Source organism: Lepisma saccharinum, chromosome 1 (genome assembly GCF_977018435.1).
Source record: "Lepisma saccharinum chromosome 1, izLepSacc3.1, whole genome shotgun sequence".
NCBI lineage: Eukaryota > Metazoa > Arthropoda > Insecta > Zygentoma > Lepismatidae > Lepisma > Lepisma saccharinum.
Window position 1 is genome coordinate 43,770,161 of NC_139229.1, and position 27,754 is coordinate 43,797,914.

General features: G+C 37.9%; 1 protein-coding gene across 3 annotated transcripts in view; it reads right to left on the bottom strand.

Annotated features, from left to right (window-relative positions):
- Nucleotides 1–20,250, bottom strand: part of LOC145994849 (endoplasmic reticulum metallopeptidase 1-like) — a 76,759-nt gene extending 56,509 nt beyond the window's left edge. For 2 of the 3 annotated variants that reach the window (XM_083131232.1, XM_083131251.1), the window contains exons 1-2: nucleotides 20,114–20,249; nucleotides 10,736–10,768 (exon numbers count right to left, since the gene is read on the bottom strand). In XM_083131232.1, the coding sequence (XP_082987358.1) occupies nucleotides 10,736–10,768; nucleotides 20,114–20,125 (45 nt within the window). In that variant the 5' untranslated portion in view covers nucleotides 20,126–20,249. Of the gene's footprint in view, nucleotides 1–10,735; nucleotides 10,769–20,113 lie in introns of all 3 variants that reach the window. The other variant, XM_083131242.1, reaches the window with a different exon arrangement.
- Between the last annotated feature and the right edge of the window lie 7,504 nt (nucleotides 20,251–27,754).

Consider the following 27,754-nt stretch of genomic DNA (forward strand, 5'->3'; position numbering starts at 1 on the left):
CCTGAAGATCCTGTACCAAATTCTATTTGATCTCTTATTGTCTGGAATCTGTGACCTTTGAAGGTTAATTTCAACTTGGGGAATCGGAAGAAGTCTCCTGGTGCCAAATCAGGGTAGTAGCTAGTTGCAGGACAACAGGTGTTTGGCACTTTGCCAAAAACTCCCGGAAACGAGTGAGGAATGAGCATGTGCATTATCGTGATGAACTATCCAGGACTTGTTCTGCCACATCTGTGCCCTATTGGGCCGCACCTTTTCTTGAAATCGTTACATGATGTTAAAGTAGAATACTGCATTCACTGTGGAACCATGCAGCACAAACTCAAAGTGGATGATCCCCTGCCAGCTGAAGAACACAATCAACATCACTTTAACATGGGATCTACTCATTTGCATTTCTTGGTTGAAACTAACTAACTCTCTAGCCTTCTTAAACCCGAAGGTTCATGGCTGCAGCAACACAGGCCTTCCATGTTTCCCTATCTTGAGCAAGATCTATATACTCTTTTCCATCCCTACCGATTTCCCTTAGGTCCATCTCAACGTTGTCCCTCCATCTTCGTCTTGGCCTTCCTACAGGTCTCTTACCATCAGGTTTCCCAACAAGAATCCTGTAAACTCCTCTTTCCTCTCCCATTCGTGCCACATGGCCTGCCCACCTAAGTCTTCTTGATTTAATTATTCTAATAATATCTGGACATGAATACAAATTATGTAGTTCTAAATTATGTAACCTTCTCCACTCACCTGTCTCCTCATCCCTTTTAGGTCCAAATATTTTCCTAAGGATCTTATTTTCAAATACTCTCAATTTATGTTCCTCTTTCAATGTAAGGGACCAAGTTTCACATCCATATAATACTACAGGCAAAATTACTGTTTTGTATATTTTAACTTTTAGTTTCTTAGATATTAAACGAGAAGACAAAATTTTATGAAGAGAGAAGTAACATGCATTTCCTGAATTAAGCCTACTTTTTATTTCCTCTTTAATATAATTTTCATTTGTTAATATTACTCCTAAGTATTTGAATTTGGAAACTGGTTCAAACGAGTTGTTATCAATAATTAGATTTTGATTATTACCTAACACTTGCTTTCGGCCTGTAAGCATATATTTAGTTTTCTCTTTGTTAACTTCCAAACCTATCTCTTTAGCAGTTTTGAAAAATATTTTAGCATTATTCTTAATTGTATTCACATCATCCCCCAGTAAGTCTACATCATCTGCATATGCTAACAACTGAGTCACACCATTTAATTTTAGTCCTTCTTTAGTTTCTTTTACCTTCCTAACAGCATATTCTAAGGCAAAATTAAAGAGCAATGGAGATAATGCATCTCCTTGTTTTAACCCATCATGAATTGTAAATTTGTCAGACATATTAATACCCACACGAATTTTACTTTCTGTTTCACTGGTGCATACTTTTATCATACTAACAAGCTTCTTAGGTATTCCAAACTCTACTAATATATTATATAATTTATCTCTTTTGACTGAATCATATGCTTTTTTAAAATCAATGAATAGCTGATGGACATTTTGATTATATTCCCACTTTTTTTCAAGTGTCTGTCTGATGTGAAAAATTTGATCAGTAGTTGATCTGTTACGTTTAAATCCACATTGATAATCACCTATAATTTCATTAGCATATGGGGTTAGTCTTGTTAAAAGAATGTTAGATAATATTTTATATGTTGTTGAGAGTAGAGAAATTCCACGGTAATTATTGCAGTTCATTTTATCACCTTTCTTAAACACAGGAACAATTATGGATTCTTTCCACTGTTGAGGGATTTCTTCTTTATTCCATATTAAACAAATTAATTTATGAATTTGACATATTAATGAATTTCCACCATATTTAATTAACTCAGCTGGTATTAAATCAATGCCAGGTGCTTTGTTATTCTTTAGCCTTTTAATAGCATCTTTAACTTCAGTCAAGTTAGGTTCTGGGACTAAAGGTTCTGCTGTGTGTACTTCATTCACTTCTGATTTATCTCCTACATGGACATTTAAAAGGTCATTAAAGTAGTTCTTCCATCTATTTAGAATATCACTTGGGTCAGCTAGAAAATCACCGTCTTTATCTTTTATCAAGTTTACTTTAGGTTGCCACCCCTTTCTAAACTCATTTACACCTTTATATAAATCTCTGATATTTTTATTTTTGCTGTTTGTTTCAATTTCGTTAATTTTGCTTTTCAAGTAATCTCTTTTTTTACTTCTAAACGTGCGGTTAACTTCTCGCTTTATTCTATTATAATTGTTTAGATTTGTATCATCAGAGTTATTTAACCACCTAAGTCTAGCCTGATTTCTTATTTCTATTAGATTATGACATTCATTATCAAACCATGGCTTACTTTTTCTCGGTTTATGGTATCCTATACTTTCTTTAGCTGCTGATTCTATTGCATTACGTATGTGCTCCCAATTCTTATTTACGTCTGTTTCATTTATATTTTCATCATCATTTAAATCCTGCAAAACATCAAATCTATTTGACAGTTTAATTTGGTAATCTTTCTTAATTCTTTCATCAGTAAACTTTCCTGTATCAAATTTTAGAACTTTTAGATTTTGTTGCTTATGATTTATCACTGAGAGTCTTTCTCTTAATTTAGCAATTACTAAATAATGGTCACTGGCACAGTCAGCACCTCTATGTGTACGAACGTCAATTATACTAGTATGCCTTCTCTTATCAATGAGAATATGATCTATCTGATTATGAGTTTTACCATCTGGAGAAGACCAGGTATATTTATGGATATCTTTATGTTTAAAAGTGGTACTTTTCACAATTAAATTCTTTGAGGTTGCAAAAGTAATCAATCTTATACCATTATCATTACTTAATTCATGAAGACTTTCTTTACCAATTGTGGGTTTAAATGTCTCTTCTTTGCCAATTTGTGCATTACAGTCACCTAACAGAATTTTCATATCATACTGAGAAAATTTATCAAAGACCTGTTCTAACTCTGTATAAAAATCATCTTTAGTATTATCATCTTTATCTTCCGTTGGTGCATGTATGTTTATTAAAATCATTTTACACCACCTACCCTGTAAAACTGCATATGATATCCTATCATTAATAAATTCTACTGTTTTAAGAGCCGAGATAATTCTATTATTTATAAAAAAGCCTGTTCCAAAATTATGATTTTCAGTACCACCATAGAAAAAAGTATAATTTTTAGTTTTACAATTCCCTTCTCCTGGCCACCTAACTTCCTGGACAGCTACTACATCTAATTTATACTTAACTATCTCATTAACTGTACACTGAAATGCCCCAGGCCGGTAAAGGCTGAGAACATTCCAAGTGCCTAATTTAATATATTTATTCCTAATGTAGATCTTATCCTTAGTCCAGAGACCTCCCAAAGTAGTCCCCACCCGGAGATCCGAACGGGGGACTATTTTACCTCCGGAATATTTTACCTTGGGAACATCCATGGCCTTATATTGTTGTTTCTTGACATGTGTTTTTACAGTGCAGAGTTGTCAGCTCTACGCCTAACCCCCAATATGAATGGAGGAACTACTACACAAGACAAACACAAACACATTAGACAGCACCATTACTACACAAGACGAACACAAACACATTAGACAGCACAACTACTACACAAGACACACACAAACACATCACAACTATAACAAAATATAAACACAAACACACCACAACTACTACACAAGACAAACACAAACAAATTAGACAGCACAACTATTACGCAAGACAAAACCAACATACTAGACAGCACAACTACTACACAAACATACTAGACAGCACAACTACAACACAAGACACATACATACACACCACCGATACTACTCAAGACAAACAGAAACACATTAGACTACTAGGCACCACAACTACTACACAAGACAAACCCAAACACACTACACAGCACAACTACTGCACAAGACACACAAACACATACAAATTAGAAAGAAGAAATAAATTTATGAAGCATACAAATGTATGCTTGTCATGTAGCTCCAAATGTAAAAGTCGCAAGGCTTGAAATCGGGGGATCGAGCCGGCCAGGGAATCGGGCCGCCTCGGCCAATCCATTTCTTTGGATAATTTTCATCCAGCCACTGTCGCATGCCCAGGCAGAAGTATGAATGGACGTCATCAACAATCATTTCATCGAGTCATTTTTCCTGCCCCAAATCTTAAAAGGCATCACTTATGAACATTTTTTGAGGAACGGGATGGCAATGTTGTTGGAGGATGTGCCTCTAGCTGCAAGACGTGACATGATTTATCAGCATGATGACTGCCCAGCTCGATCCCCCGATCGATTTGACGAACCACTTTTTGTAAATGCAAATGTGCATTCGCATTTCGTGCATCGGTCACACATTTATATAAAAAAATAGATGATTTAACGCCAAATTCAATAAGCAATGCGAGAAAACACTTCCCCGAACTTTCACAACTATAAAGAAACCACATTCGGTAAGTAATCTCTCCTGTAAATTTGAAGAAATAAGAAATTTACCACCAAACCTAACATTATCGGGAATTGTTTGTAGGACTATCCGTCAGCTACCCATGCATATTGTACAATTTGCACAAGTGACTAACACGATAGTAGGTATTCTTCGGTGAAGGATGTTGGAAACACTGCATGCCCACTATGGCAATCAAGATTTGCCTGCCATATTCTATGTTATGAAAGCGAAAAAAGGAGTCAAAAGAAATTACTTTCTATGTGAAAAATTGGGTTTCTCTTTTTTCGTGAAAAAAGGGTAACATTATAGTATAGGGGTGACGGATTTCTTCAAATTTACAGGAGAAAGTACCTATGGAAATAGTTTTCTGTAGCATTGTGCAAGTTCGTGAATGTAGTTTTGATCCATTTTAATGCAAATACATGTTGTTTTCTGCGAAAATGTCTGTCCGACATGCTATTTCTGCTGCCGCCAATTGCTTTCCGCACGAGAGCACAATGTTCCGTGTGTTAGATGATGTAATCTCGTAGTCAGTGTTTCAAACTCGCATGTTTTCACTAGAACATGACGTGTCGAGATTTTTTTTTTTTTTTTTGGTACTACTTTACTATACCTGAGACACCCGTCAATGATCCATCTCACACTTTTTCACATTGCTAACATACTATTCTGCATTCGGGAACATTTATTTAGGTGAAATAATGAACCTCTAACGAAAATCATGCATACCTCTTACATTTACGAGTACTTACTGTTCTTCCTTATTTCCACACAATATTGCAATAGCTTACCTGAACATCGCACGTTGTGCCAGTGTTTTGTCGATTTTGTGTCGTATCCTTGTTCACCGAAAAATACCTAAATTTAAAAAAAAAAAATACTTCGATATTTTTTCACGAAAAAAGTTCAATTTTTGAAAAGAGTAATTATTAAACCATTGACAAGTAACAGAAGCACTCGTAAATGTAAGAAATAGACATTCTCTTAGTTAGAAATGCATTATTTCACCTTAGGAAAAGTTCCGCATTCCAAAATAGTACGTTAGCAATGCAAAAAAAGTGTGAAATATAGGATTTACAGGTGTCGCCCCATACTATAATAGTTTTTTTTTTCTTGGTTGTGGTGAGGATTTTCTGACCCACTGTGCCAATTTTAACACTGTGTTCGAGTGAAACATTTCTCACCATAAGCTTCATGTAACATGTCTCTTTGAAAGTTTTCTGGAATTTTACACAGAAATCTTCATGGTACGGTAACTGAAAATCGCCGCAGGCACTCCACACACCTACACTCAATGTGATCTACTGCGTTACTGTGGTTAGCAACAGCTTTGAAACAGGGCCAAGTTAATAACTAAGGACACCTCTAGGCACCACCACTGTCATTTCTGTTCAACGAATTTACATACAAACTTTACAAAAAGAGTTTGATTTTTTTTTTAAAAGGGCTTGTAAATAAGCAAATTTTAGACATAAAAAGAGAACTTTCTACAAAGCACACATACATTTAACAAAAAAAACATGAAAAGTGCATTTTTGTTGTAATTACGCATACATTTAAAAAATTACATAACTCTCAGAAGACCTAACTTGGGAATCCAACATTAATACTTCTGGGGCATTCCAGCATTACATGTGTGACATTCACACATAAAATATAAAGTTCTAGACATGCGATTGGATTAAAATATTTATAATGAACTGATTTCATAGAATTACAAAGTGCTTTGTGGTGTCTGCTTACAAATGGAAAAAATGGAGTATAATGACATAGCTGAATGCACGAAAAGCATTATCAAAAATGTGTTACGTGTGTGATGCTTTAAAAATGTAGCAAAATTTGACTTCATTTTTCTGTGAAGCATATACGCTAAAGATATTAATACTTTTTGTTGGTGAAATATGCAAATTATATGCATTCACAAGCATTTAAAATCTTAATGCAATTGAAAACAGTAATAATTTCCAGATTGATTCATTTCGTTATTTGCATGAAGTATGACCATTTTCCGTGGATGTCCCTTCTAATATAAAAATCTAAAGATCTTGGTACATTATCATATTAAAAGTAATGTGAAATTTCTAATGGAGGTGCAATGGGAATACACCATTTACACTGCCTGTGCATAAAACTTGCTCCACTAATCACAGCATGCAAAAAGCAAACTTCTTTTCACTCAAAGCATTCATTGGTGTTGAGATATAACCGCTGAAAAAGTATTAGAATGGTTTAAATGGCTCAAATTCAACATACATGTTGACCTCAAGTTAGGACAAATGTTGATAAAATGGGGTGCTTGCTCTTTCCCCTCCCTATAAAGCTACCATTTGTGACCACTGGATACAATTGGAGGAGTTTCACACTGTAAATGTACTGAAGCATATGACAGGAAAATAAAATTAGCATATTTACCTGTATATAATGCACGTGCATGTATAATGCGTACCTTGGTTTTTGATGGCGAAAAGTGAATATATATCGCACTTTACAATTCAGGTTCAAGAAATGACTTATTTAGTTGTAGGCTGTAAAGCTGTCGATATGCTGATGAAAAGCAATTACATCTTACCTATTCAATGAGTCACCAAGCTATCTACCCCTCTCCTTCCACTGTGTTAAGCATCTCAAAGCTTTCGTTCTGTAACCACCTTCATTATTTGGTAGAAGAAGAAATCGAGATCAAAATTACGTTATGCATTTTAAGGGGCCACAAAGTTATTTTCTATTATTTCTCACCCGACAAATACCGCTGATACATATCCTGTGTGACTGGAGGTGCATACTGGAATTCTGTCCTGTGTTCGATACATGGTGGAGGAACAAGTTGTTCGGATCCCACTTTAAACTATAGGTCCAGTCCCGATCAGCCTTTCCGTGCATAAAGTGGACTTAAAAACAACAAAACAATCAATCAATCTAATTCCGCCAAAATGGCACCGCTTTTCTCGGTGTTGCAGAAAGTTCCGCTACAAAGTGATAATCATGGGGAAACGGCCCAGAAAACTTTTATAAGTGTTTTTAAAAATTATAATTAATTAATTAATTACTGAAGAAACCCAATCTGGTAATTTGTATTTTCACCTGTTGATATATACCTGTCATATACAGGGTGACTGGTAATTAGATGTATTCCCTGAAAGGGGTTAAAGTAGAGACAATTTGCAATAAATTTGACTATATGATACCCCGTCCGAAAATTAGTAGTTTTCGAGATAATCGAATTTCTTTTGTTTTTTTAAAAAATGACAATTTTCCACATAAAAACATGAATTGAGAAAAAACTGCTTATTGTATGGAACATATTTCAGCATTTTCTGATAGCTAACAAATAAGTGGTTCGTTGAAAAAAAGTTTTTCCCAAATAACAATCACATGTAAGTAACAGGTGGGTCTAAACTTACAAGTGATGATAAAAATATGTACTCTTAGTTTTACTTGGCAACGTATTAATAACAAAAATAGTATGACACGAAGCGTACAAATTACTTAAATTACTTCCTTGTGTCATATGCTATTCAACAAGGCACAAATGTTGCTAACATTCACATTTGTGTACAAGAAATAATACTTCATTCATCTTCATGTGAATGGAATCAATGAACAATACAATTAAAGAACATTACACGTCTTGCTCAAAGTGGGCACCTCCGTTACGAATGCAGGCACGCAGGTTTTTACGGACATTTGGTCTCTTAACTCGCGATGTGATGGTGTCCTTGATGTGTTGACCAGCTGTTAAGATCCTCTCCCTGAGCTCTTCTTGCGAGTTTACCGGTGTCTTGTCATGTGGATCCAAATGTAGAAGTCGCAAAGCGTCAAATTGGGGGATCGAGCCGGCCAGGGAAACGGGCCGCATCGGCGAATCCATTTCTTTGGGTAATTTTCATCCTGCCACTGTCGCACGCCCAGGCAGAGGTATCAACAATCATTTGATCGAGCCATTTTTCCTGCCCCAAATCTTAAATGGCATCACTTATGAACATTTTTTGAGGAATGGGATGGCAATGTTGTTGGAGGATGTACCTCTAGCTACAAGACGTTACATGATTTATGAGCATGATGACTGCAAAGCTCGATCCCCCGATCGATTTAACGCCTTGCGACTTTTACATTTGGAGCCACATGACAAGACACCGGTAAACTCGCAAGAAGAGCTCAGGGAGAGGATCTTAACAGCTGGTCAACACATCATTGACACCATCACATCACGAGTTAAGAGACCAAATGTCCGTAAAAACCTGCGTGCCTGCATTCGTAACGGAGGTGCCCACTTTGAGCAAGACGTGTAATGTTCTTTAATTGTATTGTTCATTGATTCCATTCACATGAAGATGAATGAAGTATTATTTCTTGTACACAAATGTGAATGTTAGCAACATTTGTACCTTGTTGGATAGCAGATGACACAAGGAAGTAATTTACCAGGTGTAGAAGTATGAAACCGGAATTGGCCGATAGATGGTGCTAGCCGGCAGTGGAGGGCACGGAAGATCGCGTAAGCAGCGCCAGCTGCTGCCCGCCACTCCCGAGGACGTTATATCGGAACACAGTAACCCGAGTGTCAGACAGAGGAAGGTGTTGCACACCCGGAACATGTTGAGTTTTGTGCCTACGAACTACGATTTGCGGACAGCATTGGTGTTCTGTTATCATTTGAAGAAAACCGCCGCAGAATCGCATCGAATGCTCGTCGAAGCTTACGGCGAACATGCTCTCGGGAAAACACAGTGTTTCGAGTGGTTCAAGAAATTCAAAAGTGGCGATTTTGACTTGCGAAACGAGGAACGTGGGAAACCTCCGAAAAAGTTCGAAGACAACGAATTGCAAGCTAAAACCTGGTGAAACCGTTAACGCAGATCGCTACCAACAGCAAATGATCAATTTACATCGAGCATTATGTGACAAACGGCCGGAATACGAAGCAAGGCAACACAAGGGCATCCTGCTCCATGACAACGCCTCACCACACACAGCAAAACGGGTCCGGGAAACGATCGAGGCGTTCAAATGGGAGATACTAGGGCATGCGGTGTATTCTCCCGACTTGGCTCCTTCAGATTATCATCTATTTGCCTCACTGGGACACGCTCTTGCAGAACAGCGCTTCAATTCGTATGAAGATGTAGGAACATGGTTCGCGGACTGGTTCGCTTCAAAAGAAGAACGTTTCTTTTGGCGTGGCATTCATAACCTGCCGGAAAGGTGGGAGAAATTTGTAACTAGCAATGGAGCTTACTTTGAATAAAATATTGTTTCTCAGTTGCAAACACCAGCCGTTTACTTCTTGCAAACAAATTCCGGTTTCATACTTCTACACCTGGTAAGTAATTTGTACGCTTCGTGTCATACTATTTTTGTTATTAATACGTTGCCAAGTAAAACTAAGAGTACATTTTTTTATCATCACTTGTAAGTTTAGACCCACCCGTTACTTACATGTGATTGTTATTTGGGAAAAACTCTTTTTCAACGAACCACTTATTTGTTGGCTATCAGAAAATGCTGAAATAAGTTCCATATAATGAGCAGTTTCTTCTCAATTCATGTTTTTATGTGGAAAATTGACATTTTTTAAAGAAACAAAAGAAATTCGATTATCTCGAAAACTACTAATTTTCGGACGGGGTATCATATGGTCAAATTTATTGCAAATTGTCTCTACTTTAACCCCTTTCAGGGAATACATCTAATTACCAGTCACCCTGTATATGCAGTGACATAGTGAAAACATGTGCTGTTTCATGTGGGCTGTATGAATTGTTCAGTGCATAATACACACCAGTTTTGGGTGCAAAAATTTTGGAAAAAAGTGCACATTATACATGAGTAACTACGGTAATATTTGAATTTGAATTTAAAATTTTGGGTGCGTCAGCACTAAGCCTGCACCCGTCACATTATACGGGGTCCAGCCCCTTACCATTACACATAACAACTCTAACGTTGTATAACTAAAATCATAAAATATTCTAACTTTCGTTAAAAGCTGAGGCTGTAAATGGGCACTCAGCACACATAAGGACAAAGGAACAGGACAACACAAACAAAATTATACTGGCCATGGGGCCAGTCACCAGAGTCTCGTTAGTCTGCAGTCCAGGGTGTACTGACGTGGAAGTGAGGTTGACATTTGGGTGTGCTATGTGGAAGGTCACCCCTTACACCCCAACTACGGTAATAATATATTTGTACAATTGGTGGTATGAGTGAGAGTTGAAAGAACGGACACGTTCAAAACATCACACCTACCCTGTAATCTTGCAGCTTTCTCCTCATAGCAGACTGGAAAAAGGGAACTAGCATTAAGTGATATTTATAATTATTCAACAGTATCTTAAGTTAGATAAAGGTAACTTGCTAGATGCATAATTATTTATATCACACAATATAACTCTTATGAGGAGGGGGGGGGGTGACTAAAAAGTTGTGAGGCTTACCATGAAGAAGGGGTATAAGGGGGATGAAGCTTGGTATATATCATAATTAATTCTTCATGGGAATATGCAATAAAGACCACTGTCCATCAGTTAAGATTTCCTTGTTCTGAATAGTTTGTTTCTTCTTGTATAGTCAAGGTTCACAGCTTCTACGACATCATTATCAGTGGCAAATTGGGTTCCAATTAGGTGTTTTCTTAGTTTAGGAAAGAGATAATAGTCGACAGTGGCGCAACCATGAATTTTTATCTGGGGGGGGAAGTACCAGGATAAACGTACAATAATAATAATAATACTATTAATAATATTGTTATTATTATTATTGTTGTTGATTTGCTTTATTTTACTTTATTTTTGGCTAATTTGCGAAGATGGGGATGAGTGATGATATGATGAAATTGATGAATGGACACTTACAAACATCCATGCCCAAGCCAGGATTTGAAACCGGGACCAACATCATCATCATTTTTATTATTATTCATAGTAGTAGTGGTGGTGGTAGTAGTAGTAGTACAGTAGTGTCTCACTTATCCGACATAAACGGACTGGCAGAACGTCGGATAAGCAAAAATGTCGGATAATAGGGAGCCTAGCAGCTTCTTCCATGATTTGGCAATTGTTGGAGCCCTTACGTCAACCCAGGCCCTTGCAACACAATAAGCAATATCCTTCACATTAATGCGTTTCAATGTTTGAATCATGTTTTGTCCTCCTTCAATGTCTTGTACTACTGTGGACAGTAGCTTCTTGCGATAGTTTCTTTTTATAGTTTCCAAGACACCCTTATGCATAGGTTGGCATATGGTGGTTACATTGGGGTGGGGTGGGGGGGCAGAAACATTGCCTTAATGTCACCGATTAGCATACAATGATAAACTGCACTGAGTAGCGAATGACAGACACATGAGTCATAGTGTAGGCGGTCGTCATGCAATAAAGTCGGGATAAACTAAAAATAGACTATGCTCACGCTCGCAACTTACAGTTCTTGTTGCCAATTGATGATTTTTTTTCTTGTGGTATGTCGGATAATACAGAATGTCGGATAAGCGAAGGTCGGATAAACTAGTTTCTACTGTAGTTAGTAGTAGTAGGATTATCATCAACAAAGACGTTATTACTCTTGTAAATTATGCAGGAAGGGGGTAGAAGTTGGTGCTAAAGCATTTGTGTTGGAACAAACGGTTTGAATTATTTTTTCAATATGTTCAATTTCACATTAATAAAGGAAAACAAGCACACAAACTATTTTTGAAAGACAGAAAATGCTTGATAAAAGCATTCCAAATATAATTCTTTTTTACATGAACATGTATAACTTTCATGCACGATACATGTTTCACATATAAGCAACATGGAGTGACGTGGTCACTAAATTGTGTGCGTATTCAAAGTTTCTTTGATGCATAAAAAAAAGGTAAAGTGTTCCCATGTGCATAGCACCACGCCATGAAGGCGTATAGGGGGTGTGGGGGTAACGCCCCACACTTTCTTGATCCGGTCGTGAGTGGGGGTGATGTGATCAGCATCACGCCCCTGACCGCCTTTACCCCCCAGGTACCCATGTTATTCGACGCTGGGTGGGCGCCGGGGCCGCTTCCACCGTTAGAAAAGTACCCGGATTTGAACCGGCCGGGGATCGAACCAGGGACCTTGAGCATGGTAGTCAGACGCGTTACCGACTGAGCCACCGCAGCCATATATATACATAACATATATTATTTAAATACATTACACAATAAATTATTCCATCTCACAATAAAACAACAGCAAATTACATAAATTATCTCTCAATCGTGCATGCTCCTTTTCTTCAAAACAATTGTTCTTGAATTCACAACAAAATCAATTAAGACAAGTCCTATTTCTCTGTCTGGTAATTTACAATGCAATACAGAGAACAATGACACATTACGAGCAAAGCGAGCAAGAAATTTTTTTTGGATCCAATTATTTTGCAGGCGGAAATCAATATTGATTTAATAGGGTGCAAATAATTTCACAGGATGCCAATGCATTCTCTCTTTTACAACTACTGTGCATCCCCAATGGTGTAGTGGTAACATTGTCCCCTTGTGATCAAGGGATCCCAGGTTCAATACCCGGTGGAGGCACATGTCACAGTGGTTCAGATCCCACTTTAAACTGTAGGTCCAGTCCCGATTAGCCTCTCTATGCGTAAAGTGGACTTAAACTCACAAATCAATCAATCAAATGTACAACTTATTTTCATTTAGATCGTTCATAACTCACAAATCAATCAATCAAATGTACAACTTATTTTCATTTAGATTGTTCGTCGCCTAAGACCAACTCCTGCCACCCCCTAGCTACGGGTCTGAACTTGTTAAGAATAAGAAAATTTTACGAAATGTCAAGGCTCTAAAAATTCCGGTCACCAGGTCGACTAAAAATTTCAGCCTGGCGACTGTGATCTTTTGCTGTAATATGTACGAAATTTTGATGATTCTAAGTTCAAATTGCAGTACAGCGTAAGTTAGCAAATGATTCTTTTTTACCAACGTTGTGAACATTCCATAGAGTCAGTAACAATTTCTTACCCTTTGTCCCCCATTTCCTGCTTTCTCAAATAATTTAGCGATGTTTTGAATCCCGTGATGTTCAGCATCTTATACAAAGTGTTTCAAAAGTCGCACAATCCAAACTTTGGAAATGTATATCATGAAAACCATACGAGATATTTACACCGGGTTTTCTGCATTATAAAGTCTCATCCATTCAGATATTTTTCAATGCTTAAAATCATCGGTTCACTCCGTACAGAAAATTATATAAATTAATAACTGACGGAAAGCAGCATTCAAATTTTTCTAGAAATGAACTTCTGAGTAAGAAAAATATGTAAGAAATTATCAAAGGGTCATAATTAGACATTTGATGACTGATGCCATGTCAGTCTGTCATTTGCGACCAATATTGGTCATGTGCAACATTTGATGAATTTTTGACTGGCGATTTTATGGGTTGAGTGAAAAGTGCCATTTTTGGGACATATATCAGTATATGTCAACACTAGCAGGTTGAAATTATGCCAACAGTTGCATGCAACATGTGTAGTAAGTATTGGCTATACATTTACGTGAAAAATCGTAAATCAAGATTTTGTGCCGAAATTGGACTCTTGAGAGAATCCTAGGCTGCCCCTGGCTTACTTTCGCCGCCACTGTGCCTCTTTTTAAAATTGATTCAGCATGGCGTATTCATTGGAGCAGGGCGTGTGCATTGCTGAAGAGTATTTTACTACTAATTCTTACACTCATGTGCAAGAGGTTTTCCAATAAAAATGCCCCGTTTCTGCTGTACTTCACAAAGCAACTGTTTTATAACCAGTCAAACACCAACAAATGATCCCACAAATTGTTTGAGTTGGTATTTATTGTTGAAAATCAGTTCTCAGATGTTTTCAGGAAATTAACAATGATTTTTAAAACAATGTAATTGATTTTATTTAGATAAATGCTAAATAAATTTAATAACCCAGTGCAACCTTGGGATTATAGTTTTTTTGCTATTTCCACTCTTTCCGAACATTGAACAAAAAATAGATCGATTCGACTAATGTTTATACCAGCTTGATTAAGTCACCCTGGAGTAGCATCTATTTTAATTCCTATGGATGGTATGGCAAATCCAGTGTAAATATCTGTTACGATTTTCATGATATATATTTGCAAAGTTTGGATTGTGCAACTTTTGAAACATACTGTACGTAGTATGCACAATTGCTAGTAGGTGGTTTCCTGGCACCTGATTTTCAGAGCTGGCGCCTAGCTTTGAAGAAAATTTTTCGAGCACTGCAAAGTGTTTATATTGACATAAAATTTGAAGTTTTGGCTGGTAATTGCCCCCTGCAGGTACACTTGGCCATCAATGTTTGTAACCCTTGCCCTCCCCCCCGGGAACTCATTTCCCTTCAAAGGTTGGAGGGAGATAATGCCACCCCCACCCCTCCCATGTGGTTGTGCCACTGATAGTCGAGGGAATCCATATCAGACGAGTAAGCTAGGTCCAGAACAAGCTCAAAGCCCAACTTAAACTTATGCACTTTTTCCATGGCAATAGCAAATGTTCAAAAAAAGACCGAACTTTTCTAATAGCGTGCCAACAGTTGCACATGGCGTGATCGGACTACCGTGCGCACCTAACGGCATACTTTGATAAGAGATCGCCTTTTACTGGGTTCCGATCTATGCGTTAGTCATCGAATAGCAGCCAATTGAGTGAGGTCGCTAACAAGCGGCTCTTCGGATTAGTGACAAAGCAACAAAGGAGATCGAACCCAGGACCTTGAGCATGGTAGTCAGACGCGTTACCGAGTGAGCCACCGTGACCACAGATCTTGTATATATTACGTTCTCATTGTACTTAGACCAATGAGCCTCCCCAATGAAATGGTGGTAACCTCGTCACCTGTGTAATCAAGGGCTCCCAGGTTCCATATCAGGTGGAGGCACATGGTGGTTCAGATCGCACTTCAAACTGTAGGTCCAGTTCCGATTACCCATCCTGTGAACTAAGTGGGCTTAAAACAAACTTCAAAAATATCTACTTGGGTTGAAAGTGGAGTACTCAAGTCTCATCTATAGTTGCCAATCATGATACAAAGCCACCTGGATCTGCCTCGAATATCTAAATATTTGTTTGGACAGTGTCCCTCATCATTTTCAATCAACTGATAACAATCTGCAGATCTGGATTAGGCCTTATGAATGCCAAGAACCCTACTGAGGATATGCTGAACATTTTCCTGTGGTAATTTCAAAGCCTCAGCAATTGATCTAGTAGTGTGCAGAGGACTTGATCCACCATCTCAATGGATCAGGGGTGTAAGGGGTGCTCCTTCCACGTAGTGCTGCCAATAGTCAACCGCACTTCCACATAGTACACCCTGGACTGCAGACTAACGAGGCTCTGGCAACTGGCCCCATGGCCAGTATAATTCTGTGTCATCCTGTGTTTTCTCCTTAATTGTGCTCAGCGCCTTATTGAGCCTCAGTTTTTAACCAAGGTAAGGATTTTTTTTGTTTTCAGACACTCTCTTATTTTTTTTATGACAAGGGGCTGGACCCCGTATAGTGTGATGGGTGCAAAATAGCCTAAGTGCTGACGCACCCAAAATTTTAAAAATCTAATTCAAATTCAAACTGGGTCATTCCATGTGAAATCACCCAATTGAAAGACAAAAAGTTGCTTCATAGTCACAGATCTGCTTCCTTTTTTTTTTTTTTTACTGATCGATATTTGGTCCAATATGACAAATATGTTGAAAGTTACAAATTTTTGAAAATTTGAAGAATTTCAGAAATTGGGTGGAGGAACAAACGCACTATATGACACAAAATATGCCCTATCTCAGAAACTATTTGGAATATTGTGATGATTTAGGCATTGTTGCAGATGAGGACAGTCCTAACAGAAAATAACTGTGTTAACATTCTTACTTGCTCATAAAGTAATATGCATATGTACCATGAGTAGTTCGGAATTAAACAATTGGAACTTGGGCCTTTTAAAGCTCTTATCATTTAAATGAATGCATCATAAAAACAGATTTCATGTTCAAATACCTGTTACAGAGTGACTAAGCATTTACTATATAACCATGATTAAGTATATCTTTTTTCAGTCCATCTCTGAGACTATCTTTAAATTACTAAAAAAATGAGTAGTTTCCATGTACAAAATGTATGGCAATATTTGGGGCATACTACAAAAAGTGGCCCTACTCCAGGTAAATAGCAAAAGAATCAATCTGAAAAATATTTTTGCTTTTAATTGTATTACGGTTTAAATGTTTGTGAGTGCATATAATCTGTATGATTAACCAACAAAAATTACTAGCATCAAACTGCCATATATTTAAAGCAACACTTAAGTTTTTTCGTTTGTTATCAGACACCACAAAGTACTTTGTATGAAATTAGTTCATTATGAATATTTTAGTCCAATATCATTACTAAAACCTTACATTTTACATGTAAAATGTCAAACACATAACACTGGAATGTCCTGTTTAATTTCTTTATTGGATATTAAAGTAGTTGATTTCTCCATGTTTCCATTTTTTTTTTTTACTTCCCTCTTTTACTTCGTTATTGTATGAACTACTTTACTTTAACTGTTCTCCAGCATGAGAATATATGTTTAATCCTAGAACGGATGGGCTGGGTCTGTGAAACCCAGGTGGAAATATTTCTTTGAATCCCCAATAAAGTTTTCAACATACTGTACTGTCGCTCTCAATATCTTCCATCTACATTCTGTCAGTGTCACTAATTGTAGCATGGAGACAGCTATTGCATTAGCCATTCTGCTGTTCAAACTAGGTCCAGGTCTAGGAGAGCCAGCCCACTCAATCGCATAAGTTTTGTTTGAGTTGTGCGAAATCGACCTTGTTCGCAGCCCATTTGTTTCGTACATTTTGTGAGTGGTACTTTGTAAACATTGTATGCTGTAATCAGTGTTTATGAGACCCAGTTTTCACCACAATGGTGCATAACTTGACAGAAGAAGAACTTGAACTTTTGGAGAGTGACTTCGATGATTCTGATGGCGATCCCGATTTTGTGCTTGCAAGTGACCATGGCACTGAAAGTGAAATGAGCGGGGACGACATTGAACTTCATGAAACAAGTCAGACAAGTGAAACAGCTTCTACTAGCAAACAACATGATGTTCCAGTTATAGGAAATCATAGCAGTTGTGTGTCCACACGTGAGAGGTGTTCACATTTCATTTCTAAAGATAAAATAATAAAATGGCGGATATTTAACATTAATGTTTCAACTGTAGGGTAACAGTTCAGATTGTTTATGATTTCTCCTAGCACAAAGACTGGCCCAAGTTCCTTTTGTTTCATTGCGATTTCAACATGCTACGAATGCAATTTTTACATGGCTCGATTTCGATTTATGTCTGTTAACACATACTGCGAAGTTTTAGCGATCACTTAATATTTTGTTCAATATATGCTATCGTGGTTAGGTTAGGCAGGTTAGGTTTGGTTCTCTTAGCATAGAAATAAAGTCCCTAAATGCATTCTACTAAGGTTCCAATTTACTTTTACATTCATTCCCATGATTCTACGATATTTACTGTCGGTTGTCTACGGAGAAAATCTTGTCCATGAGAAGTGCGGAAAGTAATTTTCAAGTTGTTTTTTTCAACATAAATAACTTTTTTCGAGTCCAAACAGCGCTCATTACTTTAAGGAAGGTTCAAATTTCATGTGACAATGATTTCCAAAATTCTACGATAATTAGTCTTTGGGTAACAGTTCCAATTGTTTTATGATTTCTCCTTGCATGAAATTTGAACCTTCCTTAAAGTAATGAGGGTAATTATGGGATATCGTCCGAACACCTCTCACTCGTTCATTTCATTAATTTTAGCATTGATACTTACCTATTCTGCAGTGCGGAAAATTCTTTAAGGTGAAGTTATGTCTTTTTCCATAAAATTGTCACCTCTTCATATCACAAGTCATTATTTGTCTTCCTTGTTCTACTTGGGCAACAGACAATATGGCATTGGCATGAGTTTACAATACCGGACCACTCTCCAATTTCTATGAAATTTCGCCTACTTCAATATAGCATGCAATCGTCATGGATCATTGCACGTTCTGCTTGTGTTTTGTCGATTTGGAGTGGGTATGCAGTGTTTCAACCTTCTTAACCGAAAAATACCTACTTTCGTGTTCATTATGTCATCACAAACCATTGACGGATAGCCCCAAATATTAAGTGCAGATTCGTGATTAGGAGACCCAAATTAGTAAGTATCCAAAATGTCAAACAAATTGGAGAAATTCCCTGTATTGTTAAATTATACCCTATGTTTGCCTAACCTAAACGAAACTAACCTAACCATGTGCTAATGGTTTGTGGGGCTAGCACCAATGGTTCATGAGGCTAGCAAAAATGGTTCGTGAGGCTAGCATCAATGGTTCGCAATTTCTAGACATTTCTGACGAAGTTTAACTTCAGATTCGTGATTAGGAGGCCAAAATTAGTTAGTATACCGAAAATTAACAAAATTGGAGACTTTCTCTATATTGTCAATTCTTATTATTTATGTTGCATGTAGTTATTTATGTTGAAAAAAAAACAACTTGAAAATTACCTTACACACTTCTCATGGACAAGATATTCTCCATCGACAAGCGACAGTAAATATCGTAGAAGCGTGGGAAGGTAAGAGCCTAGTTTACGTCCTTTTCCTAAGGAATACGTGTCATATATTGTTGGAAAGGTTATTTTATAAGGAATTCAACAAAGTAAATCCCAAGGCGAGGAAAAGTTTCCTGGAGGAGAAAATCGAGAAAAACCGATGTTCTCCTGATTGAACGTACTGAGGACATTTTTCGATGATGAAGCACATATTTAGGGGTGAAATGAGTGCTAATGGAACCTAACCTAACCTCGTAGGCATACCTCGTTCCCGTGAATGGCTAGTGACAGAAAGTGTAAAAAGAAAAACTTACTTACTCTACGGATGCCGGAGCGCCGGCTGTCTGCTAGCACGGTTTTGTCAGCGGGCAAGAAGGAGTGCGCAAGAAAGACGTAAACGGGTAAGAAGGAGTGAGCAAGAAGGACGTAAACTAGACTCTAGCCCGTGGGAATGAATGTAGAAGTAAATCGGAATCTTAGTAGAATGCATTTAGGGATTTTATTTTAATGCTAAGGGAACCAAACCTAACCACGAAAGCATATATTGAACAAAACCTTAAGTAATCGCTAAAACTCCACAGTATGTGTTAACAGACGTACATCGAAATCGAACCATGTAAAAAATGCATTCGTAGCATGATGAAATCGCAATAAAACAAAAGGAACTATAACGATTTGGGATATGCTTTCATTCCTTGGGAAATACCACTGGAAAATGGGTCTTATAAATTATGCAAAAGCACTGAATAAGATTGTGTTGAATATGAAATGGAAAACAAATTCATATTTTTTCTAGTTCACAAAAGGCGTATCACAGCAGTCTTAAAATTACGGAGTTCTGTGTTTATGTAATAGTTCAAATTTTACTGTTGTAAACTCATGCCCTGTAAATATATGCATACAAGCAGAAACTATATACTGCTATTAAGTACTGCAGTGCCGGTTCATAAAACATATTAAATAAATATTATAAACGGTACTATAAAAACACATACCTGTCTATACATGATTACAGAAATTTACACTATACACTGCGCCCGTGTTTGTACCATTGAAAAGTTCTAAATATCACTTAGTTCACAATAATTTAGTCTTGAGCGGGCAGCTGGTAACTAACATCCTCCATCAAAAGCAGAAACAAACAAAAATCGAGTGTCGATGTCGATTCTTATGGAATACAAATATCGATAGTACTTCGATATCTTACACAATTAATCAAAGTTGTCTGTAGTTTTACGAGTTTCGCATTGGGCATCCAAAGAATATTATTACCTATGATTGTTACATCACCATGCTAAATATAGGATACGTGTGGCTTCTTTTTACTGTCGAAAGCGTGTTCCTGACTCATGTAAAAAATAATAAATAAATAAAATGCGCTTGCGTGCACACAAAAAACCTTCCATCTTGACCCTTCAATACATACACAGAACCAAAGAGAATAGGACGAGGATCTTCCCCAGATAAGCTACAATGCGGTCCTTATCTGGATAGATCTCTCTATTCTTCGATGCGAGGGGAGGAACAGGAAGGAACCTGAGGCATATACATGATAGGACAAAGGTTTTTTTTCAACGATCATTTCACGGGCTCTTTGTAAACCTTTCCGGTGGGGCAGGCCCCTAAGCTTTACATGGGAGCGCGATGCAGTCGGCTGTAAACGTACTTTCACCGAATAGCCTTAAATCATAACAAGTGTCCCTGATGTTACTAATGATACAGGCTCGTAACTAGTGGGCGGCAAATGAGGCAACAGCTCCCCCCCCCCCCCTCCCCGGGAAAAATTTCGAATACTTTCCTAGTCGGAATTCTCGCTGATCTTTACAATTTTATTCTAGATTGCTCTAGCAACGTAACAAAGTCACTTATTGATTTGGTTATTTATATGGATGTGTGGGATTCCATAATACCATACCAGGCAGGGGTACCCACGGACGGGTTCGCGGTAGTGATGGGCACCATCGACTAATTAGTCGTTAGTCGAAACAAAATATCGACTAATTAGTCGAAAAAATTAGTCGACTACTTTTTCGACTAATATTAGTCGAATTAGTCGTTCGACTAATATTAGTCGAATTAGTCGTTCGACTAATATTAGTCGAAAAAGTAGTCGACTAATTTTTTCGACTAATTAGTCGTTCGACTAATATTAGTCGAATTAGTCGTTCGACTAATATTAGTCGAATTAGTCGTTTGACTAATATTAGTCGAATTAGTCGTTCGACTAATATTAGTCGAAAAAGTAGTCGACTAATTTTTTCGACTAATTAGTCGTTCGACTAATATTAGTCGAATTAGTCGTTTGACTAATATTAGTCGTTCGACTAATATTAGTCGAATTAGTCTTTCGTCTAATATTAGTCGAATTAGTCTTTCGACTAATATTAGTCGAATCAGTCGTTAACGACAAATATTAGTCAAAGTGGAACTATATATTTTTCTTATTATTCTCAAATTCCTCCACTCTTGTGCTGAGCTGAGCCAAGCTAAATTGGACTGTTTATAAACGAATGTTTATACACACACACACACACACACACACACACACACACACACACACACACACACACACACCCTGCGCGCTCTGCCACCGATGTTGCTGGCAAATTTGTACCCCATAAGGGGCAGAAAGGTAAATTAACATCTAGCGACTGCAGCAAGTTTGAGATCGTTCTGGACAGCGTATATTTTAGTATTTGCCCCACGAACATAATTAATGTTTATTTTTAATTAAATTAATTTTACCTTACCTTGCATCAGAGCTGGTGGATTGTAAACTCTCTTCTTATATTCGACCGGTTTTTTAAGTTTAAGAATATTTCCATTCCAGTAAAATCAGGGTTGGCATGTTTAAAACAAAAGTGTTTAAAACACTTTGTTTTAAACGTTTAAAACACACGGCTTTGTTTTTTTACAAATGTTTTAAACGTTTAAAACAATGTGTTTTAAACATGTTTTTTTTTGCAAGTGTTTAAAACACATTTTGGTTGTATATATTTCGTAGTCTGTGATAATTTTTTTGTTAGGAAACCCTGTTTTTAATTGAATCTGTGTCAATTAATCCGGGCTTTACAGGTCTCACTTATCGCACAACACTTGAGCAACCTTATGTTCTGACGTCACGGGAGAAAGCTTTTTAATTTTAGGCTAAATGCCTATGTTGTTAGGTTAGGCAGGCTAGTTATGTATGCACAAGGTAGCAAAATTGTTGTGCGACAAGAAACACCCGTGCTTTACTGTAGAAATCGGAACCTCTCAGTTTCTTGTTTCGTATCGTCCTGTAAGTTTGAGACTGGTGGAAGCTGGAAATGGAAACTAATATCTGAATACACAATGCCTGATTTTGATCATGACGTGATTTTTTTTTCTTTTGCGATACGATTCATTGGTCTGTATAACTGAATGAAGCGCAGATGCTTACTTTTGGTAACATAATTTTGTACTTTGAAAGATAAATTGATCTGGAGAATCTATTATGACACTGCAGGTTGTTTTCTGCTATATAAACTGTTCAGACAGCATGAAATATTTCACCGTGATTTTTTACAGGACGAGGATAGTAATTCTATAATATTTAGTTTCTTGAAATTTAGATGAATATAAATCATAACCTACTTCAGTAGTGGCGGAAAAAGTGCGGCTATTACCCACAACTTTTGTCCCTGCAGTAGAGGTGTGCGGGATCCCGAAAAGTCGGGACCGGCATCGGGAAAGAAAATTTCCGTCCCGATCCCGACTTCCGGAAATGACTTCAAGACTTTTTGGGATCCCAAGCAGTCTGGAAATTCCGAATGGTCATTTTAAAACGTTGTCAATTGTAGACGTTCTCTTCATTGTAAATGTCTGGAACGTATCGGAAATTGTTAGTATTTGTACCAGAAGTGCAAAGACAAGCTCTTAAGATGGAAATTACGAATATAATTCGAGATTTCAAGAGCTTTGGGAAATTTCGAACACATCCCGTCCAGAAAAGTTTCCGACTTTTTCGGGAAATTGAGAATTTTTCCCGTACCGAATGTCGGGATTTAAAGAATTTCCCGTCCCGACCCAAAACCTTCTGTCCCGCACACCCCTACCCTGCAGTATGGTAAACCTTATCTCCAAAGGTAAATAAACTGTCCTTGTCGCCACTGTACTCATAAAAATTAGTATTTTTTTCTCTTTAACGACTTTAACTATAATTTACTGGGAAAAGGCTGAATTTGTTTTGTTTAAAACATGTTTAAAACATGTTTTTTTTAACTCATGTCCAAAACTATGTTTAAAACAAAAAAACATGTTTTAAACAAAAAAAACAGTTTGTTTTGTTCTTTTTTAAAAAAACACAAATTTTGCCAACCCTGAGTAAAATGCATTTATCATAAACCCTCTAATCCATCTGAAGGTCAGAAATGGATAGTTTTGCTTTTAAAATGTTGCGGTGTCTTTCTTGCACCAACAATATGCACTGGCCTGTGAATACCAAGAAACTCTCGGAATTATGAATGTGTATCCCTTCAGAGAAAACAAAAATAGCGACATGAATGACGGTAGGCATCGCCCCCTGGAGGTAGGGGGGGATAGAGCTACAGCAGGGTCAGCTTTCCCTTTGCATACCAGCTCTGTCGCGGCATCAAGGGATAAAAGATTCCAGTCACTGACCTTTCCAAGAAATACCTACCTGCTTTGCTTCCAGAGGCGTGGCGTGCATGTAGCCGCTGTTACCGCAGGTAACACTAAAATATAAAGAATTGAAGAACCTGTCTTAAAATATTATTACGTACATAAACTGGTAATATTGTCGTAAAGTAAACATTGCAGACTGACATTTTTTCTGACACCGGCAAAAGCGAAGAGGAGGACTGATCCGGTACGTTCCACAGGCAACATGAGGGAAGGGCCCTGAGCCCACCAAAGGAAGACTTGGCGTAGCGGTAAAGACTGTTATGGCGGGAGGAGGAGGCGGGCTGTTTAGCCGGCGCAGTTGCCGGTGATCCTTACAGGAAACATACCAGTGTTGCCATATTCAATTGACAGAAAAGAGCTAAGTCGCCTAATCGGGTCTATCTTACTCTGAAGGTGTCCAGTCACACTGGAGAACGATGGCGCAGTGTTAGTAGCGTCGCCGCCTTATAGTCAAGGGATTGCGGGTTCGATACCCGGTGGAGGCACAAGTGGTTCGGATCCAACTTTAAACTGTCCCGATTAGCATTACTGTTCATGAAAAATTTAAAAAAATCAAATCACACTGGGGCAAAAGCAAACTAACAAGTGATATTTTGTATTTACACTAAATATCAGCGATTATGAAAGACCTCTTTGTCCTTCTTCGACATCATGGGCGAGAAGGAGAGGAGAAGGATGGGTATGGTCAAGGGGTCCGCTGTCCTAAAAATGTCAACCTAAAATTCAATATTTCACACATATAATATTATTTCGGTTACAGGAATTTGTGATAATTGTTGATAATACAGATTGACATTGGCATACGTTGTCGCAGGAATGTAATAATTTCGGATTGAAGCAATGTTTTTGAGGTGGTAGAACTGTTTTTGGGTGAAAACAATACTTACAAGCATAATTTCCAGATTGTTATCTTAGCACGCTCTGAAGTGTCAGGTGTCGCAGGTTCGAATCCTCAGCAAGAAATGGTTATTTCAATGTTCGTTGTTATTATTTTACTTAAATAATTATAAAAATTAATAATTACATACACAAAGAAATAATTTTATTTCAATAATTCACCACGCATCGTCATCGTCACGATTATCCTATAAAGCGAAAGCCTTATAGGTAGCAAAGGATGTAAAATATACGAAATAGTAGTGGTGTCAGAAATGAGATTTCAGTGGATTTAGCGAAACGTGGGAGTGGGAGTAGTTAGGAAACAGATGAAGACTACATCTACTCTACATACGTCTTATTTGAAACGAAAATGTTTCGCGATTTGGGCAAATCTGGTTTCAAAAGAACTAAGATGGCAACATTAGTAGAACTGGACTTCTTGCAGGTTCCGAAGGAAATATTGGGGAAGGGCCGATGCTGAGAGGGGAGGGGGCAAGGAGGGTGCTTCACGTGTTACAAAAGTAAACAACGGTTTGTGGGAGGGACTGTGCAGTGGGAGTTTTGTGACTGGTGTCTTTCGTCTTTATGTTGTTTTCGGGCATTGTCAATTAATTTATGAAGCTTGCTCCGAGTTCCGAGGTGGCGGGTTCATCCTATCTGGACAGTGTGTGTAATCGTGCGATAGAAGATATTTTGAAGCAATCTTTCGGTTCGTTATTTTGCAGAAAACATCGAAATTGTGGCGAAAGGGAGGCCAAAGCCTATTTTGAACGATTTAAAAACCAAGTCGTCTGCTGGATATGACCGACATTTCAATGTTTCGTGGTATAACGACTATCCGTGGTTATGTGGATGTGTGCAGTTTTCTAAACTCTTTTGTTGGCCATGTACTCTACTTTCGGGTGAAAAAAAAAGTGTCGAGTTCAGATGTGGATAACATGGACCATGAGCATGACGCGCATCCAAAAATTCAAATTCAAATTCAAATGAAAAACTTCTCTTTATGACAGCATCATAGAAGTTTTTTTATTTGATTTGATTGATTTTGCTTCGCTTGTGCCACTTTTGGCTAATTTGCGAAGATGGGGATGAGTGATGATATGATTAAATTGATGAATAGACATCACAAGCCCAAGCTAGGTTTCGAACCCGGGATCCCAGCATCATATAACTATTTTCAAAGTCGGATTGATCTGCTCTATAAGTAGCCTTCGATGTTTCTGTAAGTATCAAATTACGTATTATTGTATCAACAACCAATGTTTTCGATTTCACTTTAGTCCTTATGTCAACATTTTTTTTCTGATTAATAACTTTACCAAAATCTAGTATTGAATTGCATACGTACCAGATTAATATTATATGAACTACTTGGAAGACATGGGGGGGAGGGCATGAGGTGGGGAGGCGCCCAAGTCTCCTTAAATGTCCTACTGATAACCGGTAACACTTTTAAAAATCCACGCCACGCCACTGTTTGCTTCCCTTCTTGACAATAAGCCCTCTGCTCAAGTAGTCGATTGTTCGTCTGGAAATGAGACATGTTCGGTCATTTCGACTAATATTAGTCGGAATGTTCCCGACTGAAATCAGTCGAAATGTTTCCGACTAATATTAGTCGAAATGTTTCCGACTAATATTAGTCGGAATGTTTCCGACTAATATTAGTCGAACGACTAATCCGACTAATCCGACTAATTCGACTAATATTAGTCGAACGACTAATTCGACTAATATTAGTCGACTAATTTTCATTAGTCGATAATTTTTTCGATGGTTTTAATAATCGACTAATATTAGTCGACTAATGCCCATCACTAGTTCGCGGACGCAGGTTGCGTGCACCTAACTTTTGGGGGGAGGTTCCTCTATCTCTTTTTTGTGATGGTAATTTGACTGAATAAAAATTTCAGCATTGTACAGAATTTGAAAGTAGTTAACATGTAATAATCACATCATACGTACATTGCCAAGGGACGGGTAATAAGTATTGGGGGGGAGTTCTTATGTATTAAGTGTTAAATTGCCAGGTAAACTTTCGTGGGAAGATTAAGCATTAACTTTGGGGGGGGCAGTGGCTGAATTGGAAATATCAGTGGTGTGTCGTCCCTTGGGGCTTCCGGGGCTTAGCCCCTAAAGAAAAACGGACGTATTCACGTAATTATCAATCACCATAACGCATAACTATCACACAGTCTTTTAAAAGGTTTCTTCTTCTTCATGCCCCTCAACGCTTGTATGGTAGCAGTCTTGGGCAACGGTCTGAAAACATTGAGGGCTGGAAATTCGCGCACTAGTATGAACAGCACAATATTTTGTTACACTTCACTTCACTGTCACTATAACACTGCAATGATGAGGGATGATATCAAAAGCGAAGTTCACACTGTCGAGCAAATCCATAGAGAATCCACATAGTAGAGGGGGAAGGTGATGAAAGTAAAGAGGGCAAGGAGAGAGGAAAAGGAACCTTTTTTCGAAGGAGCCTGTGAAAGAGTGCCTGACGTTGTGTATTCCATAGCGGCCATTGAAAAAATAAATGGGTGGGGGTTTGTTTATGTTCTCCACAGGTATGTACAATTGGGAGAGGGAGTTTGGTGAATTCTTGCCAGATGATCGTTTGTGGTCACGTGTCCCGTTCTAAGGCGTAGGATACAAGTGATCACTTCACGAGGCATTTTTAGGTGATGAAACCAGGGTCGAATAGGGAGTTTATCGATGAACCATTTATAAGTAGTGGTTTGTGCCACTGCGGCATGAACCCAATTTTCCCACTGGGAATGATTTTTTTTTGACCCGAGGTAAAAGATCAGTATAGGCAAGTCGGATAGGAGAGGGGGAAGGAACGTCCGCAGCTGTTTTGGCATAAAGATCCACTAGGTCTTGATAAGGATTAAGATTGCTATGCGCTTTGACATAAGTGAACTGTAAGCGTTGGTCATTGTGGTGGAGGTGAAAGTACTCCTGTAAAATTAAGGTGGGAAAGAGTTGCAAACGATAAGCTGCCTTACCACAACGAGCGATCGTAAATAATACACTGAGGGCATCTGTGAGAATTAAAGTTTGCGGGTAGTGTGCTTCACGAGCGTGGA